At 39.7% G+C, this 21,035-nt stretch overlaps 1 protein-coding gene across 1 annotated transcript in view; it reads left to right on the top strand.

The window, feature by feature from the left end:
• Positions 1 to 20,754, top strand: part of sned1 (sushi, nidogen and EGF-like domains 1) — a gene marked incomplete at its 5' end in the record, with an annotated part of 27,238 nt that extends 6,484 nt beyond the window's left edge. The window contains 25 exons of the mRNA XM_015055126.1: positions 404 to 517; positions 965 to 1,078; positions 3,155 to 3,190; positions 5,657 to 5,749; positions 5,853 to 5,981; positions 7,469 to 7,588; positions 7,923 to 8,039; positions 9,074 to 9,217; positions 9,638 to 9,811; positions 10,573 to 10,686; positions 10,782 to 10,895; positions 10,989 to 11,102; positions 13,280 to 13,396; positions 13,888 to 14,175; positions 14,261 to 14,444; positions 14,643 to 14,755; positions 15,867 to 16,145; positions 16,237 to 16,378; positions 16,480 to 16,562; positions 17,485 to 17,580; positions 17,794 to 17,910; positions 20,053 to 20,140; positions 20,256 to 20,326; positions 20,410 to 20,468; positions 20,560 to 20,754. Coding sequence (XP_014910612.1) covers positions 404 to 517; positions 965 to 1,078; positions 3,155 to 3,190; positions 5,657 to 5,749; positions 5,853 to 5,981; positions 7,469 to 7,588; positions 7,923 to 8,039; positions 9,074 to 9,217; positions 9,638 to 9,811; positions 10,573 to 10,686; positions 10,782 to 10,895; positions 10,989 to 11,102; positions 13,280 to 13,396; positions 13,888 to 14,175; positions 14,261 to 14,444; positions 14,643 to 14,755; positions 15,867 to 16,145; positions 16,237 to 16,378; positions 16,480 to 16,562; positions 17,485 to 17,580; positions 17,794 to 17,910; positions 20,053 to 20,140; positions 20,256 to 20,326; positions 20,410 to 20,438 — 2,990 coding nt within the window. The remainder of the gene's footprint in view (positions 1 to 403; positions 518 to 964; positions 1,079 to 3,154; positions 3,191 to 5,656; positions 5,750 to 5,852; positions 5,982 to 7,468; positions 7,589 to 7,922; positions 8,040 to 9,073; positions 9,218 to 9,637; positions 9,812 to 10,572; positions 10,687 to 10,781; positions 10,896 to 10,988; positions 11,103 to 13,279; positions 13,397 to 13,887; positions 14,176 to 14,260; positions 14,445 to 14,642; positions 14,756 to 15,866; positions 16,146 to 16,236; positions 16,379 to 16,479; positions 16,563 to 17,484; positions 17,581 to 17,793; positions 17,911 to 20,052; positions 20,141 to 20,255; positions 20,327 to 20,409; positions 20,469 to 20,559) is intronic.
• Positions 20,755 to 21,035: the final 281 nt, after the last annotated feature.

Below are 21,035 nucleotides of genomic sequence, written 5' to 3'. Positions count from 1 at the left end.
TTTTTTTTCCTTTTTTTTTTTTTTTTTTTTTTTTTTTTTTTTAAAAAAACCCCTTTTGGCAAAAAAAAAAAAAAAAAAAAAAGACTTAGGCCAATATTTCAGGAAGGTGACAATATGATATAAGGAATGTTTACTATGTTTACTTAAAATGGAGATGCAGTTTCCTACCATGCTGAACAAAGTTCCTTCCTTCCTGGAACCTAAGCGCTCATTAAGCATCTTATCACACAAACACAAAGACGATCAGCCTGCAAAGAAGTATCAAAGCCTCTTCTAATACCTTCGCAGCCAGCAGCACATATTTGCAGAATGAGCGGAGCCGCGTGGCGGATATATTAATCAGCTGAGTAAATATTCCCTGAGTGTGTCTTTCTGTATCTGTGTGTGTGTGTGTGTGTTGCAGACATTGACGAGTGCGAAGACAGACCATGCCTTAACAATGCTTCGTGTGTACAAGGCAATGGCAATTTCACCTGTGTGTGTGAGCCAGGTTTCATCGGGGTGCGGTGTGAGACAGGTGAGTGGGGTTTGTCTCGGTCGACTCATTTTCACTTCTTTCTACATTATACTCAGTTTGTGTCAAACACTCAATCAGTCTGGACAAATTGGTATTGGTAGACAAACTGGTCTTGCTCGAAGTGATTTCAAAGCACCGCTTCTTTTAAAAATATTCAAACTGCTTCCTTCGGTGAAGTCAGTATGCAAAAAGTCATTTTCTCATCCAAGTCCCATGTAGATGTTTAGTTTTGTAACTTAAATCCGGGAGGAAATGAAATGATCAGGCCCTCCAGAGTTCACAAATCCCTGCTTCTACATGAAACCAGATTAATCCTAATGCCAGACACCTGGTCAATGAAACTTTATGCCTGCACCAGGCGAGGCCAATCCCACTAATCCAGCTTACTGTTGAACACATCCGCCTCTCGATTCACCTTTGATTGGTCGATATCGGTGTGTTCCTCAGACATCAACGAATGTGAATCCCAGCCATGTCTGAATGGAGGAGAATGTGTGGATCGGGTGACCGGCTTCACCTGTGCGTGTCCCGCTGCGTTCACTGGGACGTTCTGTGAAACAGGTGGGATTCAGCAAGAGAAACTCATAGAAAACTTTTTTTTTGTTTTTGTTTTTTTTGCCTTCATCAACTGTATCCTGGTTGCCTTTGCAGAGTAACACAAGCCCCTGTGCAGACAGTTTATAATATCTGACTAATTGCAGCATTCCCTTCTCAGGCCTGTGGGGGGGAAGAGGGTTTTTCTGTTTCTCGATCCTGTTCAGTTGCAGGGATCTGTGGATGTACTGCCACTGAAAACATTTTTAGCATACTTCGGCACGCTCTTTGCCAAATTAATGTGCCTTTAAAATAATCAACTTTGAAAAGTGGAAAGAATTATGAATTCAGAGAGGATTTCTGCAGCTGTGTGGCCAGAAACTCTGCGTGCAGAAAAGCCTTCAATGATTTTCTGCAGGATTTTATCTGACGGATCGACATGAAGCCGTGCAAAGCTGTGAAGGGATGAGAAAAGAATTCTGGGTTTATTCTGATACCAATAAATTAATATTCCTGTGTTACAATGGTTCAGTAGAGCTCCAAACTTAAATCCTTAAGCATTTCATAAGGACTGAAGGCTGATGTTTACAGATTATCCCCGTCAAATCTGACTGAGCGTAAGTTATTTTGCAGAGAAGAACAAGAAAAAGTCTTGTCTCTGTTTAAAGCTGGTAAAGAAATGTGACAATAGACTTTAAGCTCTGATTGTAGCAGAAATCTTGACTCGGTGGAGCAGAATACAAATGGACAGCCCGCTTTTACTTATTGAAAGCAACATTCTTTCGTAGTCTGTAGACGTAATGTGACAAAATATAAAATGTGATTACTTTTCAAGGTGTTGTAATATCAAAAAAAAAAAAAAAAGAAAAAAACAGTAGATCAGAGTAGGTCAGTAAATACGGATTCAACACCTTTATAATACAAGGACTCATTTTTGTCCAGGAAATAAAATTTGTCCAGAGCTGCAAAAATATCCTTGGTCCTTTGATTAAATTTAGCTTTTCAAGTTTTTTTTTCCTGCATTCTAACATTTGCTTGTTTTATGATTAGAGGAAAATGATTTTATCTCTGTGTTTAGGTTGTAAGAAAAAGAAAGTTACTTACAAAGAGAAAATTTTATTTTATTGAATGAAACAAAGACATGACTGAAGAAATTGATATTATCATTCTATTGTGGAATATAACTTTAAATAAAAATACATAGACAACTTGCTAAAATTTGCTTTTTTAACTTTTATATTCAAAACCATTCCTCAGTTTAAGTCCAGCCAAAATTTTTATGAATTTAATATTGACAGGCACTTTGGTGGGAAAAATACAAAAATTGCTTCTAATTTGCAGAGATCACATTGTTTTTAAACAGTTCAGTTATTTCCTCCTCCTCTTCCTGAAAAGCTGGAGCTCTTTCAATCTTTTCTCTATGAAATTCAAGACTCATCATTAATGCTTCTCATTATTTGTAGACCTAATCTGCCAACATTCAAACTTTTTGAATGTTATTTTAGGACCATAATAAGAGAGTGAAATCTTATTAGAATAAAATTTAAAAAATGAATATTGTAGATACTTTGTAGTTCAAAATAGTTAAGTCTCTGATTTTTTCTCCATACTTTCTAATCTAGTTTCTGCAAATACAGAATTATGTAATAAGCTTAGATTTATGTTGTCTGATTTAAAGCAGTTATCTGCTTTATTTCTTTTTTTATCTCTGTGATGTAAAACTATTATTTTTCTACTACAGTCGGAATACTTTGTTCTTTTTCTTAAAATATTGTACTGTCTACATCGTAAAAATAATTATCATTTGTGTGTTTTTAATTGAAAAACAAAATAATCCTCTGTGTGCTTTGACAATTTTGGCCCGTGTGGGGAAAGAAAATTGGACACCACAGTTTATGGTGATTGTTTCATATTTATTTATAGAATAAGATGTACTTTCCTCTAAGAATGTTTTCCTTCTCATTCTTCGTTTCTGAAACTCTTTATTTCCATAATTCTTTTGGAAAATAGTATATTTCTCAATATGAAAGATGTTTCATCTTCTAAATTGTATTATTTGAATAAAATAAAAATAACCCTCCATTGTTTTTTTTCTTTCTTCAGAGCTGATGAATTCCACCGATCCACACAACCAAACAGGTAACCAAGAAGATTTGCCAAAAATAGTTCTCATTTTGCTGTTTTACATCTGCTTTTTGGGGAGATTAAGAATGCACCGGGTTGAAGATACTGTTGCTGCTGGACTTTTGGATCTGTTCCTGTGCTCTGCTCTGAACGCTGTCAAAGTGTGCAGGTTTTGTTCTCTGCTGCTAAGTGCAGGCAGCTGGGTAGGTAGAGAGGCAGACTGAGGTATTTTGAAGAAGAGCTGTGCTATCCCACAGGAATGTGGATGTCTGCCCTTGAAGACTCAGCTGTAGTGATGGATTATCGTAATTATCAAAACTGACACGACCTTGCCCAGTTTACTACAGGAACCGGTTGCTTGATCCTGCGAATAATTGCTTTGTAGTGGCTTTTTTATTAGTTTGCAAACAAGAGGAAGCGTTTCGTCTAGACCCAAAAAGTGCCAGTTTATGAGTTGAGGCAGCGCGGTGGTATTCGAGTCATTTCTTCAGCCTGTGCTGCTGAAGTATGCATGCTTTCAAAACTGCTCCTCTTTGGAACGGAGCCATAGCGTCACGTGATTTATCGTTTTTAGCCATTTACACTCAAAAATTTGAATGTAAATGGCTGTAAATTAAAATTTAATTCCCAGTCACACAGCATGTAGAGTTTGTGTCATGCTATTCCTGTTCCAGAGATTAACTTTCATCTTTCAAAGGAGATTGCACTTAACCAACTGAGACCAGCTGCTGCAAATGTTTGTTCCCTCAGCTAAAAGTGCCCTTTAATAAGGTTTGAGCTCCTACAAATGCATGTTGCTTTTCACCCCTGAGCTGAAATAACTATCAGTGCTTATATAGGCTCTCTTAAATCTCCCAAATACTTTCCTGCCTGGCTCACTTGGAAGGCACAGCAGGGGAAAAAAAGAGCAGGATTCTCCAAGGAAGAGAAAGTAGCCGGACTCAGACAAGCCTAATCAGGCTCTCAGATCAAAGGGCCCGGGCGGCGCAGGTGGCCAATCAAAGTGGCTCTCTCAAATTAACAGTCCATTAATTGCCCCGGGGGCATTGCGTTTTTGGTCACAAAATATGCTCCATATCACCGGAAAATGAATGCCCTCCACCAGAGCTCCCAGTGACTTCAAAGGTGGAGCCATTAAGCCACGACACAGCCGTGTCCTTTGATCCGCTGCCGCAATTAAGCAGGGACAGCAAAACAAAAACATTTGTACAGTTTGTGAGGAGCGGATGTGCATTGTGCAGGAGGGTAATTATTTTATTTTTTTATCCTCTGAAGTTGTCAGAAAAGAGAAATGGCAGCAAATTGATAGTTTGCAGCAGTGGTTTTCTTATAACAAATAACCACGTCAGTAAGGGCTATGATTTTCCAGTACTGGCACAATCAACGGCAAATAAAACAGAGAAAGATGTTCAGTCAGTCAATCAGTCAAGTTTTTTTGTGGAGCACATTACATCAACAAGGCATCATAAAAACGCCATAGAGTCAACAATTGAGGAACCAGTAACAAACATTACATTTTGACGAATGCCATAATTAAAATCATCATACATATCAAATATGTTGGTCAGTGTTCCATTTATTATGGTTCAGCAGCAACTCTAAACAGGTTGGTTTATAGCCTTGATTTAAAGGAACTAAAACTGCAGTTTTGCAGTTTTCTGGAAGTTTGTTCCAAATTTGTGGTGCATAGAAGCTGAATGCTGTGTCTCCATATTTGGTTCTGGTTCTGGGGATGTAGAGCAGAGTCAGAACCAGAAGACCTGAGAGGTCTGGAAGGTTGCTATGACAACACCAGATCTTCTATATTGGTGTTAAGCCGTTCAGTGATTTATCAACCAACAATAGTATTTTAAAGTCTATTATCTGAGCTTCTGGATCCAGTGTAAGGACTTTAGAACTGGATGATGTTCTCCATCTTCCTGGTTTTACTCAGAACACCAGCAGCTGCAGTTGCCTCATTGATTTTTAAGGCAGACCTGTGAAAACACTGTTGCAGTAATCAATGCGACCAAAGATAAACACATGGAAGAGTTTCTCTAGATTGGCACTGCAGGTTTCGTTAAAATATGAGGTTTAATTTTGTTTTCCATTTTATGTCAGGAGTCAACGTTTCCATATAGTAATGTTTTATTTATTTATTTATTTTGTACTTCTTGCTAAATATCCAACAAAGGGAGTACTGTACAATTTTTGGTATTGAACACTGTCCATTTTGCTGGTGTACACAAACTGTAAAGAAGTACACCATCATTAGCTCACATTGCTAACTTTCATTAGATGGACACTCAGCACAGGAATCAACATTTCTCACTTGTTTTCCCTTTCGAAACTCAAGCGGTGCTAGTTTGAGAACGTTGGGTTTGCAATATATCAAATGAAAGACACTCAACATGTGGCATTGATAATGGTTATTAGTACTGGATCTTTCACACAGCCAATATCCATCTGTGTGTGTGTGTGTGTGTGTGTGTGTGTCTGCAGTAGAATGCCTTTGCCAGAATGGGGGCGTCTGCGTGGGCATCAATGGAACCTGTGAATGCCCTCCAGGCTACACCGGAGCCTACTGTCAGCTGGGTGGGTATGAGCTGAATAATCCCTTGATGAATGGGTCACTCTGTGACTGAGACATTTTCCTCTAAAATTTATGTACCTGCTTTTCTCAATTCCCCTAACTCAGGAATAACTCAGACGCTGTGCAGTAACAGCAGAACATGTCCTGATGGAAGTCCCTGTTTGGAGTATGGAGGAGCTTATCTTTGCACGTGTCACACTGGAGTAGAGCCTGATCATATGGACTTTTACCCTGGTAAGACCCTGAGGCACCAGCATGTTGAACAAACACTTTGGCAGTCAGAAGTTTTCATACCCATGTCATGGCTAAGGTGGAATTGTTGATTTTCTCCAATCATCAAAAAAGTCAATATTGCACATTTACTCCTACTAATATTTGGTTCAAACTTTTACTGGGTTGGCTTTCTGACATGGACTTTGCTTCTTAGCTGTAGTCCACAATTTTTCTCTGGGCTTCAGGTCATAGCCATTTCGAAAGCTTTCCCTGTTTTGGCATAATTTAAAACGAGCCTATCTTTGGTTTGTTGAAACACGCCGCTGTCTTCAAATTGCATCGGTTTAGCTGTTGATTTTATGTGAAGTTGATGTTAGATGTTAGATGTTTGTGCTGTTATACCCTTTAAGCCAACAGTAAACAGACTCTTAGCATTGTGCAACCACCACCAGGCTTGACGGTTACAGTGGTATTAAGTTAGAAAGCCTCACCTTGATTCCCTCAACCTTTCCTGCATTCAGTGTCACCAAACATCTCAGTAGTTGTGCTATCTAAACATAGCAAACTTTCGTAATTGGTTCATCCATGTGGGTGGTTCCAGTTTTTAGTAGATTTCATTGGTGTCAGTTTTGGAGCTGAGGCTTCTTGTTTGATGTTCTCCTTCCCAGTCCATGGCGATCTAACACTTGCTTTGCTGTAAGCAGTTTATGGCAGATTGGAGTCTCTGCTAGCAGCTTCTGGTTCGTTCATTGAGTCTTATTCCAGAACTTGGCAAGATGTTGAAATCCTAACAAACGTATATGTGCATATAATTGTTTGAACTGGCTGTGCTGGAATCTGCCGTTGTTCAGAAGTGGCTAAAGGTTCTTTTTAAGGTTGTAAATTGTACAGTTCCCATTAAATTTTGACCGAGTTCCTTGGACATTTCCATTGTTCTGAGTATTGGTCAGTCTGACGAGTGCAAGTCCTTGTTTATGCTGGCAAAGAGAAACTTCCTGCTGCAGTCAAACATAATCACTGATGGGCAAGATAAAGGTTTTCTTGAAACTTCTGAGCGTCTAATTAAAAGACTTAGTTGAATATATAGCATATTTTTCTGTTTGTATCACCACATTTGGAAAAAGAACAGCTTTGAAGAATCCTTAAACACCCCAAATTAATGTGACCATCTTGCCCATAATCAGTGTGTGTAAACTTCTGGCAACACTATATTTATTACTGCATGTATATTTGTTTCCTGTAGTCACAAACACTTGAGCTTCATAAGTGAACTTCTAACATTCACAGTTCAAATCGTGAATACTGGGCAAAATTGACATCTTTGATGTTGTTGATTGTTCTGTAATCAACTGAATAAAAAACAAACTTTGGTTGTTTTTTTTGTTTGTTTGTTTTGTTGGGGGTTTTTTTAAGTTGAACCAAATCTCCATGTGCTTGAGCAAAACTTTGGAGCTTTGTTGTCCCCCATTGCAGTGGAACACAATCAAGTCTTGTTATGTGTTTTTCAGTACAGCCCCAGTCGGTCTGCGACTCCTCGCCTTGTCTAAACGGTGGGTACTGCTACGAACGAGACGGAGGCTACACCTGCGAGTGCAGATATGGATACTCTGGCAAACATTGTGAAAAAGGTAGAATAATTGATTAAAACATTCAGCAGTGCCTGCATATGAATCGGCTTTAAGCAGCATTCATAAAACATCCCTCTGTGTTGTGCGTTATTACCCGGGCTCAAGTCCATCAGCGGCTTTTCATGCCCTAGGAAACATGCCATCACTCGTAATGCTCCTTGAAAAATTGCAATGCTGAAAGGCTTATGATAATTTGTATGTATGACGGAGTTATGGGCTATTTCCCCAAATTATGACTCGAATCTCAACGGAGTGGAAGATATGTATTTTGTGCGATTAAAAGCCAGACTGCTCTCTTCTTCAATGATTCCTCTTTTTGACTGTCTCTTTCCAGTTAGACTTAATACATGTGCGTCGAGCCCCTGTCGTAATGGAGGCTCCTGTAAGGAAGAGGGAGGGAGCTACAGATGTGTGTGTCCTTACAGATTTACTGGAAAACACTGCGAAGTGGGTGAGTACCACTCTACTATTATTATGACTGATATTTGGTTGCAGGTTTGTGTGAAAGTATTAAAGTAATAAATGTGTAGAAATAAGTCTTGGATAACTACTCAGACAACTCCAGTTCTTTCAGTATGTTTCAGCTAATTATGCACAAATCAGAACAAACATCACTTAGAGTCACCAAAATTATTTCCATTTGCTGAATGCCATGATATTTAGAGAAATAATATGTCAAGATATTTATTGCTTAATGTTGTCAGAATCAGACATGTACATACAGAATGATGTAGACATCCTATTTTGGTAACTCTAGCTGAACTAATATAAAAGAAGTTTGTTCTGTTGTAACTTCAGACATTGAGAAAAAAAAAACATGAGTTTTTATTTTTTATTTCTGGTTTCAGCTATACAAACAAACACCATCCACTTCATAATGTACTGTTCTTTTTGCTGTCTGCTCAAAGAGTAAACCAACCAATTACAAGGCAGCAACTCAGTGCATTCAGGCCTCCAGACGTGGTGAAGATGACTTGCTAAACTTCAAACCAAGAATGTGAAAACAAGGGGATTTGAAATATTTTGAACGTCGTATGGTTGTTGGTGCCAGAGAGGCTGGCTCCAACAAGAAGCCTCTTTTTTTTTTCTTCTCAATAAAAAGATTGTTTTCTCATAATTGTAAGATATTTCGAAAACCTGCTGATTTGTGGAAGTTTTCACACACAGCAATTTTTAAGGTTTGTAGAGAATGGTCAGAAATAAAGAGACTGTCCACTAAGTGTCTGCTGTGTGGAGAATGGGCAGCGTGGTTCAAGATGACAGCAAGCCAACAATAGCCCATAGAACCTGTCATTACAGCCGACATGCAGAATACCATCTGTAACACACGACACACGACATTCTTGTCATATTCCTTTCTTGAACAATTCCTAATTTTTCTTTGATATTTAAATGTAAGCTAGCCTCGTCCTGAATGCCAGAAAAGTAAACTACCTCAGTAATTAAAAGAATGAATTTCATTCTAGTCCTTTCTTTGGTTTTCAGGAAAGCCAGACCCCTGTTCCTCCACTCCCTGCCAAAACGGTGGAACGTGTTTTCACTACCTAGGAAAGTATAAATGTGAATGCACTGACGAGTACAGCGGAAAAGACTGTCAAATAAGCCGGAGCTCACTACATCCCTCTGCAGGTAAGCAGACTTTGTGTCACCGGGCAACAATGTCTTAATCTCCCTCTGATGTTGACATTTGCAAGATGTTGCCCTGGACAGATTAGACGAGGCCGGAGGATATCCTGAGTTGTTAAAGTGCGTAGATATTAGCTTTCCATCTAAAGATAATCTTAGCGGTGTTGCTGCACTAGAGGCCCCGCATTTACAAATATAGATGGCTGTGTAGGCTATATAAAGTAAGACGTGATTAGACACGGTGATGCATGTCTACACACTCTTAACAACACGCTGGAGGTAATTTTAGCAGGACAAATACAGACAGTTCTCGATGGAAAGCACCTCCATAACCTTTGGTGTGCTTTGGTGGGAGACCACTGTGACCATCTTGTTACTATGCAGCCATGCTCGTATTTATCGGTGTGTTTGCATTCGTTTTAGAGCTGGGCTGTGGGCCGCCCCCCCATGTCAAACACGCCGAAGTCCAGTTCTCCTCGACAACACCAGGCTCTGTTGCTGCGTACGTTTGCCATTCAGGGTTCACGTCTGTGCCCAGAGCCACGCAGAGCATCTGCGGCACTCAGGGAGAATGGACCCAGCCGCCCGTTTGTAAGGGTCTGTAGAACACAACAACACATGCACCCTCTCCAACCCCCAAAGCAAGCCCATGTGAAAAATTGTTTTGTTCTTACAGTAGCTGCGTTTCCAAATCTGTGCAAAACTTTCTCGATATGCTGCTCATATCGAAGAACAGAAATTGCGATGTTTCTACTGAATAAAAAGCAGAATTAAAATCACATGTGAATAAGTCTGTAATAAGTCATTTAAAAGTCATGGTGGCGATCGATGTAAACAGTTACAGGAGATGTATTCATGTTTCAGCCACAATGCTAGCGCTCATCAACAGCCAGGAGAGGAGACGCTGTTCAGGTGTTGGAGAGACAAACTTATGCTGAGGAGCAGCTACGTGTTTTAGCAAAATTGATGCTGTGAGAGTTCTGATGGAGGCAGCTGCGCATTGTCAAAGACGGCCAGTGTCTACAAATAAGTGCACACTGCTGTAGCTGTATACAAACTGGCTTGAGGCGGAAAAACTAAAATGCTTCCATTGCATTTTTTGAAATTCACAAAATTTTATATGGCTGAAAAACCACCTCATCCCGGCATGAAAACTTTTTGTGCAAAAATGTGAGTTTTTTCAAAATCGCTGTGTTTCCATTACACAAACTTATTTTGCACAATTCCAATTTGTGCAATTTTATGATCAATGGAAACATCTGTAATTAAAGTTGAACATCCTTCAGTGGTTTTTGGAGTTATGCTTTACTTTACATGTACCTGAACTCAATTGTTTCTTTTTTTTTTTTTTTTGACAGAGATTAACGAGTGCTTATCACAGCCTTGTCTCAACGGCGGTTCTTGTCAGAACAAGATTGGGTCCTACAAGTGTGTCTGCAAGGACGGCTTTGGTGGAAAACGCTGTCAGATTGGTAAGGCTTTCTGTAGTTCCATGACATTCACAGAAACACAAAAGAATATTCACACGTATATAGCTCCTATATGTGAATGTTTCATTTCCTCTAAGACGCAAATGAATGCCTGTCTGAGCCCTGCATGAACAAGGGGACATGTGAGGATCAGCCTGGCTCCTACTTGTGTCACTGTCCACAAGGCTTCAAAGGACAGAACTGTGAAATAGGTGCAGTGGCTTTTCAACCACAAATATTGCACATTTAGCCAATGGCAGAAATAAAAGGACGAATTCTACCGACGTTTAAATGTCTGTGTGCAGAGCAAGATGGTTGTGAGTCCAGCCCCTGTCTGAACGGAGGCGTGTGTCGGGGTTACAGACAGTACTACGTGTGTACGTGTAAAGACGGTTTCTTTGGGGAACGCTGCCAGATGTGTAAGTAAACTTTGCAGAGTCTCTGATATTTACCTTGAGATTCTCACATTTATCTCTTAACTCTGTCAGAAACAGTGTTAAAATTGCAAAGGAGTTCTTCCCTTTTGTTTTTAGTCCTTGTATCCAATATCCAATTTTGAAATTTAGGTCTTGCGTTTAAAATTAGATTGCAAGGGTAATTTTGGGTCTGTAATCAGTAAAAAAAAAAAAAAGTCCAGATTTCACTGCATCAAAAGCTGCCATTTATCAATCGGAATATTGATCCCAAGACATCTTCAAACTGTTTTGAAAAACAAAAGAGATGGTAAATATGGTTGCAATCCCAACTTTTTTGGTGCCTGCAGCATCACTTTCTCATTTTAAATACTTGTTACATTATGTGCTGTTGTGAATAACATGTTGCCTCATGATTTGACTGTCTTTGAGTTTTTATTGTGTTCAAATTTAAAGAACCTTTCTGGCATTCGGGTTGTATTTAACATCCTCTCCTCAACCGTCCACACGCCTTCAGGAGCATCCTGGTCAAAGTTTCTCCTGGGTGTTTCACAACCCAAACTGAAGTACAGAGTAGACCAAGCTTTTGCTGCAGCTGCTTCGAAATTGTGGAATAGCTTACCTCTATGTATCCACACTGCTCAGGCCAAAGTTTGTGGAATGTAGCCATGTTTGTAAGTCCCAGTTATAAATCAAGTGGTCACATTTTGAGTTGTTGGCGAGTAATTTAAGCCTAGCTGATGGTAAAAAGTGAGCACTGCAATAATCAAGGTGATGGGTAACAAAAGCATCGGACTGTCTCTGTATTGCTGTTGGAGGCAGAATTAGGCTTAACTCTTGTCAGATGCCTTAACTGGAAAAAGGATTATTTTACAAAGTTGACTTGACAGTCAAGTTTTAATGTAGGATCCATTTTTATCCCTGTATTTATTATGAGGCATTTCTAATTGGATGCCAAGTAAGACAGCTCAGTCCAAGGACTCCTGTTAGGTTGGGACAACATGACTTCAGAGTTTTTCTCGTTAAAATGTAAAAATTTCAGTGCCAACCAAATCCTACTGTCAACAAGACAATCACGATGATGATGGACAGAACACCCACCAAGCTCACAGTTGTTTTTAAATGCAATACGAAAATAAATTTCACACTGAAAATCCAAAAGCGAGTAAAACGGGGGAAAAACTCCTTGAACTTTTGTGCTCGCCAGCATTTCTTCTTAACTGTTAGAGTTGGATATAGTGATAGTATCTTTACCAGTAAGTAAGGTACATGAAGAGTGTATTCACATCAGCCCCTTTTAGTCCGCTTTAATCAAACTCTAGTCTGTTTGCCTAGAAAGTTTAGTTTGTTTGGGGAGGTGTGAATGCGTAATCCAACTCTGAGGGGGACCAAAAATGCGAAATCCAGTCTGCCTAAAAGCCTACGTTTCAGTTCAGCTGAAGTGAACTCTGGCACACTTCCAATGCTGTCTCTGATCCAAAAACAGGAAGAGGACTACAGCACATTGCAGTCTGGGTAAATACAACCAACACAAACGCAAGAGTCTAATGTTAGAGAAAAGGCTTGTAGTATTTTACCAAAGACAAAAACAAATCCTACAACTGCTACAGTTTGAAGCTACTCCATTTTTGTTTACATTTGGTGAAGAAGGAAGTTGCACTCGTTTCTTCTTTGGAGGTTTCTGAGTCCCTTCCTTCAGTGGTTCTTGGTGCAGCGCCACCACAGGCGAGGGTGTGAACAGCAGTTTTTCAATTGGTTTGGATCGTTTGACACAGTGCAGCGTGAAAGCAAACCTCACTTTGGTTTCAAACCTCACTCAGTTTTGGTCAGAATCAAATAGTCTACTGGACTATTAGGTGTGAAAATGCAAAAAGGTTTTAGATGCATAGGAGCAAGTGGAGTAATTGTGACGAAGCAAAACAGAATATTTTAAGTTCACACAGTCTTTAATTCCATAAAGTCAATTAATTGTAAAAACAAAACAGACAAAACCTGTCCTTTTTGGTTTTTCACATTTCCATACGTTCCTTGTCTTATCTTTTTTGTGGTTATACACACAACACAGTTCTATTTCCATCGCTGTTCAGCTTTAAATGGGATTAACATAACCTTTATGTCTCTTAGACTGTCGTTACATGAACTACAGTATCTTATTGCCACTGTTTGTCTTTGTCACCACCAAGTGGAGGACCCATGTGTGCTGAAACCATGTGGAACTCGAGGCAGTTGCTGGAGTGACAGGAGAGGAAACTACAACTGTGTCTGCAAAGTGGGCCTCACAGGCAAAGACTGCGAGAAAGGTCAGTAAGGTCAACAATCAGACTGCACCCACAAATTTAAAAGACAACAATGTGGTTTTTCATATTTTGTCACCTAAAAACCACAAACTTTGATGTATTTTATTTAGATCTTGTGTGATGAACCAATATAAAATAGGGATTTTAGGACTGAAAATCTGAATTATTAGACTTGTGTCATCTGATACTCCTAGTGCAACCAGTTATCTTCAGAGGTGGCCGAGTTGAGTCTGTCACATTCAATCCCAATAAAACACACTGTTTTGGGTTTTTATATTGCAAAATGTGAAAATAAATTCAGAGACAAAGAAATTAAATTCATAATTCAGTAAATTAATAAGTTAAATAAGCTCACTCTTTGAAGAATATTGAAGTAATGAATTACGTTTAATTTCCCTTTAGGATCAATAAAGTAGTGTATTTTTCAATTTGACATACTTATTCAAAGCACCGCATTGTGTAGAATAAAAATCCAAGGTTGCTGCTGTTCCCAGACCTGTTGCCCCCCTCTGGTCTCCATGTACTGCGCGTGGAGGAGAACGAAGTGGAGCTGCGCTGGGATCAGCCGGACCACTCCCACCGAGTGCTCGGCATGTTCGCTGTGACCTATGCCCCCCTGGGCAACAGCACCCCCAAAACGGACTACCTGGACAAGCAGCGCTCCACTCATGTTCTGCAGGACCTGGTTCCTGGTATGTTGTACAACATTTCCACCGTCTCCATCAAACTCAAAGCCTATGGCAACGACACGAGCCAGCCTGCCACTGCGTTAATTCGCACAAGTGAGCATCTCCTTATGTTTTTTTATTTATTTATTTTTTTTAAATGTAATAATTTGAGTTTCAACAATCAAACTTTCTGTGCCAGGACCGCAGCGGGTGGAAAAGCTGCAGCTGGTCAATGTGTCGTCCTCCCAGGTCTGGCTGAGCTGGCTGGTCCAGGATGCTCATCATGCAGCCGTCAGCAGGGTCCATGTCTCTTTGATGCCTTCAGATGGGACCGAGCCTCTCACTGTTGTGCTCAACTCGAGCGTCACTGAGCACACTTTTAGGTGAGACTTTGCACGAAATATTCTAGTGGCACCGCCGCAGTTCCACTTTTGTCCACTAGATGGAGGTGTTGATGTATTGTACAAGACGGAGTCCTTTTTAGCAGGCAATACTTTTTCCACATATGTAGAGTTTCAAACAGCTCTGGACAAAACTAAGGATGAGTAAACACAACGTGTGTCCCTCCTTGTGTTTCACAGTTCATTACAGGCTGCTCACATGTATACAGTGGATGTTTTGACTCAAAGTGGGATCAGGCCGGATGAATTTCCTTCCACCAGTCACTCAGCAGGACCTCTGCAATTCTGGACAAGTAAGTAGACAGTTTCTCAAACACTATTAGGTTTCAACATTGTTTCAACAATCTTTCCATTCACAAAGATTACCAACTCAAAGTTGTTGTGCAGAAAACAAATTATGTGAACACTTTGAAACCTTATCCTAAACATCATGATACCCAGGATCTGACCAGAGATAAAATGTGTATTCTTAATGGGGATGCCAGTTATCCATTGAGTTGATTGATCTCATCAGTCGATTAATGATTAATTAATAAGCATCCATTTTTTCAAAGACTTGAGTGTTCTCTTGCATAAAGAGGGCTGGCCGTCTTTTCATAACATGGGCTACATTTTTCAGAATATGCTGAATTTAGTATCCGCTGTGTTAAACACTGACTGAATAAATAGGAAATTGCAGTTTTCTCACATTAATAAACTTACACATATTTGTAAATACAACAAAACAGGAACATCTCAGGTTGCTAAATAGAAAAATAAGGGATGAAAAGAATAAAATACGTGAAACACTTGATTTCCCGTGAACAGAGAGATGTTCACAGATGGTTGCTACTGAAGGAAAGTTAAAATTTCGCTTCATGAAACACATTACGTCATTACAACATTACTTATTGGTATCCATCACATTAATGGTTTTTCTGCATTGTGCCTCCACTTTTCTGTCATCACATCCTCAATTTTAAGCCCTATTATGGTGAGATGTAAGCAGCCTGTTGAGTGTTTATACTTCAAAACAAAACCATATAAAGTGCGACTTGAATCCCATACTGGGCTGTTTACACCGTTTCTCTTTCCCATTTCGTGATATTTCCATCATCTTTGTTTCTGTGTCAACTGGCTCCGTTTAGGGATGACAAGTGGTGCCCTCTGCTGGGTAGCAGCCAAACTACAACACTAAAAGAAGGTCCAAGTGGACGTTACTACTAGTTCATTGATTAGAACTAATTTAATTTAATAAACCATGAATCGATGATTAATATTAAGTCGATTAATTGTTTGCATCCCTAGTTCTGATTTTTTTGTGACGACTTCTGTGGAGAACCTTTCCCTTGTGCTATGAGAGATTTATATGACACAAGTCCAAAACAAATTCATAATCTGACCATTTAAATGTTTTACCCCCAGGGCCTTATCCCCCACAGAATCTGTCCCTGTCGCATGTGACCCCCAATTCAGCGCTGATCACCTGGAGCCGCCATGTGCGACACGTCCCAGATGGCTTTGTGATCAACGTAACCCGTGGTCTGAATACCAGGAGTCGCTTCCTGCCTAATGGGAAGTTAGGGTCGTACACACTCCGTGAGCTGACGCCAGGACATCACTACTACGTCGCTCTCATGTCTGTCAAAAACACGGGACAGGAACAGATCCACAGCATACCGCAGCACTTATCTTTTACCACCTGTGAGTTTCCGTGCCTACTGCTCTGTCTGTCCACAAATGTTAATAAGTTACATTTGAATTACTCTGCTGTTGTTTCCTTCTGCTAACCTAGTGCCAACGCAGGTCAGACCTGGGAGGAGGGAGCGGCCCACGGTAACGGGACTTGGGATCCAGACCGGGCGCGTATTTCCCACATCTCACCCTCAAGACCTGGGCGGCAGCACTGAAATAAAGAACTCAGAAGAGCTGTTCAGGTATTAGCAGGTGTCTGATTACAGTCCACTCTACCCTAAACCATGAGCATCAGCAGCAGGTCCACTGTAAAAGCTAAGCAGTGTTTGTTCCTGTGCTGCAGATACACTGAGCTGGTTGACCGGAGGGGGAAGATAACGGCTAGGTTTTCCCACTTAACGCCAAAAGTGATCCGACATCGTACCAGTAAGTTCAAACGATGGTGTGAATATTTAAAAGATATTGAAGAAGTTTTACTTTAAGACAATAGTTCCAGTCTCCTCAGTATGCTTTGTGCAATTTATTATGTTAGCTGGTCACCTTTATTTGCATTTCAGCAACAAGGCAGTTCAAAGTGCTTCACACCATAAAAACATAATTCAGTAACCAATTATGAAACAAGCAATAAACATTATATTTTGTCAGATGTCATCATCAAAATCATCAAGTAAATATAAATAAAATATGTTGATCAAAGTTCCAGTTGTTATAAATCAAGGCTCTAAGCAAGGTGGGATTTAGCCTTGATAGAGGAACTCCAAACTAGAACAACTGGAAGTTTTATTATTTTAACATAAAAAAATGTATAATTTAATGTTAAAATCACAAACCGGTGGGGTTTTATGTGACACACCAACACAGGGTATTGCACAATTGTAAACCGGAAGGAGAAAAATCATTTTCAATGTTTCCGAAGACAGTGGGTTGCACATAAATGTATTCAGGGGTGTCAGGGATGATAAATGAATGCCACACATTTTAGGTTTTTATCTGTAAAAATGTTTGAAAACCATGCTCACTTTTTCTGGCAGCTTTTTTCTTAGTTAACTTTGTATTGAGGATTTTGGACGTTTCTTTCACTTCCTGCAGCATATAGGCTAAACACTAAAACCTTTTTCCAGATGTTATCGTTTGCTCTCGAGAATACATTTCCTCTTTAAGATTCTCCACCACCTTTAATGGTGTTTCGACAAAACATCGTTTCAGGATGAGGAATGTATACAGTGCCTGCCAGTGCCACATCTAAACTCTGTCAGAGTCATCATGGAGTAATTCGTTCATTTCCTCATTTCGCAAAGATACATGACAGGAAATGTTTCTCTTTTTTTCTTTTCATTTTGCCTTGCAGGACCTCCACCTATCAGATTAGAAAAGATGGAAGAAACAACAAACAAAATTAGCCTTGCACTAGAGATTGAAGAAAAAGCCTTGAGAACACAGCCTGGTAGGTATTTCATTTTACTCTCTCTTTCTCTTTTTTTAATTTAAATATTTTAGCAAAAAATAAAGCACAAGATTCCTGTTCTGGTGCACTGGAGTAGAGCTGGAATCTGTCAGCGGACGGTATCAGCTGTGGATGATGTGAACTAGTGGGCCTGAAACATGAGACTGAAGCTCATTCTGCTCTGAGGGTTTTAATGGCAGCTGCTGTCTTTAGAGTCGCCCCAGGACTGCCGCAGTCTGATCTGCCAGAACGGAGGGACGTGTGTGAATGAAAGGGGCTCCATCGTGTGCAGCTGTGCGACGGGTTTCAAGGGCAGACAGTGTGAACTGTGTAAGTATGTGTTTGTCTTCTTATACTCCACATAGAAACCACGTGATTCAGACTCTGATCCCAGTTGACATTGGTTTTTACGCCCTGTGTTTATTCTCAGTCTTTAGTCATGTACACTGTGAAACTAGTCCTTAATTTAAGCACCTGCTGATTTATTTCCAGGTTTAAGTTCTCACCTACCATCGGTTGTAGTGAGTCTTATGAATCTGAAATAAAGTTTATCTGTTCTAGTTGGATTTTCGGGCCTTTTGGTTGAGAAAGAAACATTTTTTCTGAAAGAAAACAATCCAGGTCAGGCTAAAATCTCCCAGAATATTTTGGGAGAATGTGTGACGCTCTGAAAACAGTGGTGGTGGCAGCATCATGGTGTGTGGTAACTTTTCTTCAGATGGAATAGAGGTCTTTGTAATTAAATCACATTATTGGAACTTTGGTTTTCATCCTGAAATCTTCTGGAGTCAAAGAGAAATTTTTAAAAGTCAGCATCACAGTGAGTCTAAATCCACTTAAGAATGGCTTAATGAGAGGAAAGTTAAAGTTTTGGAACGGCCAACACAGGCCTCAGAAGGAAATCTGACTTTTGCAGCCAAGTTGTTTTACCTTTCAGTTCTATTTTGCCCTCAGATTTGTTCATTTTTATGTTGAATTATGCAGGAAAACTGTTAAATCATAGATATATATTTTCAGTAGAGCTGATTATTAATACAGCTGGTAAACAGTGGTGTGTACAGCTTTAAGCGACACTGTGCTCTAACACATAATTGTGCTTCAAAATTAAGCATTTTTCTACACAAACTATAAAACAAATAATTTATTTCTTATTTAATGCTTTCCATTGTTCAGCATCTGAAACGTTCTATTCTAAAGACATAGTCCGTTTTCATTGGGTAATTTTTAGACCACGAGTCCCAGTTTCCCATCAGTTTTAACAGCAATTTGCCATTTTATATGGTAAACTGATTCTTGAATGTTACAAAAGCCATGAACAACGGTTCATTTCTAACTGTTTTCTGCCTTTCTGTGTGTAAAAATTACAGGAACGCAAATGTTTACATCCAGTAGGATTATCAATTTGGATACATTTTCAGTAGTCAGAGAATTCAAACCCCTTTAACCTTTTCACGTTTTATCGTGTCACAATCACAAACTTTATTTGTGCAGTGAAGCAGGGATTTAGGGAGAGAGACATAAAGACAAATGCAGTTCAACCAATTTAATAAGGAAGTAGATGCTCTAGTGTGATCAGCTGTAAATACATGCCACAAAACCAAGCATCATTTTCCTCCCATTCCACAATTTTTCACTTCTTTTTGTTGCTCTATAACAAAGCGTCACAACAAAATGCATTATTTCTCGTGGTTGCAACGTGACAAAATGTGAATGTTTAATTGGTGCAAATACTTTTGCATACTCTACACTTGGCGTTCAAGCTTCATTCAGAATGTTGAAGCAATAAAAGATTGAAAAAATGTTAAAACAGTATGACACCTAACAATCAGGAATGACCTCTTCTATCAGCTAACTATCATAAAAATAATTCCTAAAGATGATAAACTGCTTCCTCTGATTAATGAGACAATTTATTAATAAACCCGCTGAAGAATAATGTTCCAAAACTTTTAGGACAAAAGATTTCATTGCTTTTGGGGAAAAAGCCTTGTATCTCAATTTTCTTGTGAAAATGATCTCTATTGATCTCCTTTTACAACTGTTTGTTGTTAAGAGAACATAGAACATATGCGTTCTTTACAACTTCCTGGAGCCAAAAAGACACAAACGAAAAGTACGGAAAAGTGTTAAAAAGCAGCGGCTGACCAGAAAGCGCTGAAGTGAGGGAACACACTTTCTTACCCCTTTACTAAAAACCCAGCTCTGCCAAAACAGAGGAGGATTTATGAGTTTGACTTCTCTTCTAAGAACACGTTGATGAATGAGACACTGGACATACCCCTTGCTCCCCTTAAATCTTGCTCTGCACCCAAATATCCAGTGTCAGAGTTGTTTAAACATTCCTGTCCTAAAACCCATCCGTCAGCCAGCGAGAAGGGCCCGGTTCCATCCCGCAAGACCCCTAAGCCATCTAGCAGGCTTTTTTCCCCTCCTGGCAGCTCTTACGGCATTCGTGTGTCCGCTGTGTTTCAGTGTGCCAGCGAGTGCCCCACCCATGCACCCGGCTCTACTCTGAGACTAAAAGCATACCTGTCTGGGATGGCGGAGTGTGCCACTATCAGTGAGTCCTGCTACTTCGTCTACTTATGCAGATTCTGGATTATGAGGAATGTAGGGGGGTGGAGGAGTTTCATTTCCCAGCGGATCCAGTGAATATGAGCTTTTCTTCCTCACAGGTACAAAAGGACATATAAGGTACAGCAGGACGTGTGCTATCGGGAGATTTGTGAGCCAGTGAAAAGTCAAAGTAAGCATAACAAGCTGTCTGCTCACAAGTAACTTTATAGTCATCTAACTAAATGGAAACACTGGTATTTTCTTTCCTAACAGCCAGAAGAGCAAGCAGACAGCAGCAATAGTGTTTTGTTTTTTTTCACAAGAAAATCAAAGTAGGTTTTAACATCCTTTCTGCATGCCTCAGCAGAACGGCACATTATTTTCAACAAAACAAACTAAAATTTCTGTCATTCTTTCCTCTAGAGCAAGCTGGATGCTGATGAAAGTCATCACTGTCATGTGGAGAACCTCCTAGCTACATTTTTTGGTGTATATAATCTACTTGAAGTATCTGATTATAGTGATTTTTTTTGTTTTGTTTTTTTTTTTTTGTGCTGAGAACCCCTGTCAAGACCCACTGTAACCATTTCACAACCGTTCGCTCATCCGGATAAAGAACTTCCATCCTGGAAGTTTTGTTTGCAGGAAAAGGAAGGGATCGACGGACGACTGACCCCCACGTTATTTATGACGTTTGCTGGCAGATACTATTTTCACACGTTTTAAGCAAATTTGGATAAGAGACCTTATATACCTCATTTCCATGCAGAGACACAAGGAGAGGGTTTTATTTGTGCTCCAGCTGCAGGTTTGTCCCTCAGGGAAATAATCACAGAATGCTCAGAGTCCCTACATTTTCCTCATGTATCCTTATGAAACAATAGAAAATGTACAATACA

The sequence above is a fragment of the Poecilia latipinna genome, unplaced genomic scaffold (genome assembly GCF_001443285.1).
Source record: "Poecilia latipinna isolate Pla-1442-1.1 unplaced genomic scaffold, P_latipinna-1.0 Scaffold1297, whole genome shotgun sequence".
Classification (NCBI taxonomy): Eukaryota; Metazoa; Chordata; class Actinopteri; order Cyprinodontiformes; family Poeciliidae; genus Poecilia; species Poecilia latipinna.
This window is presented reverse-complemented; position numbering and strand designations above follow the sequence as displayed.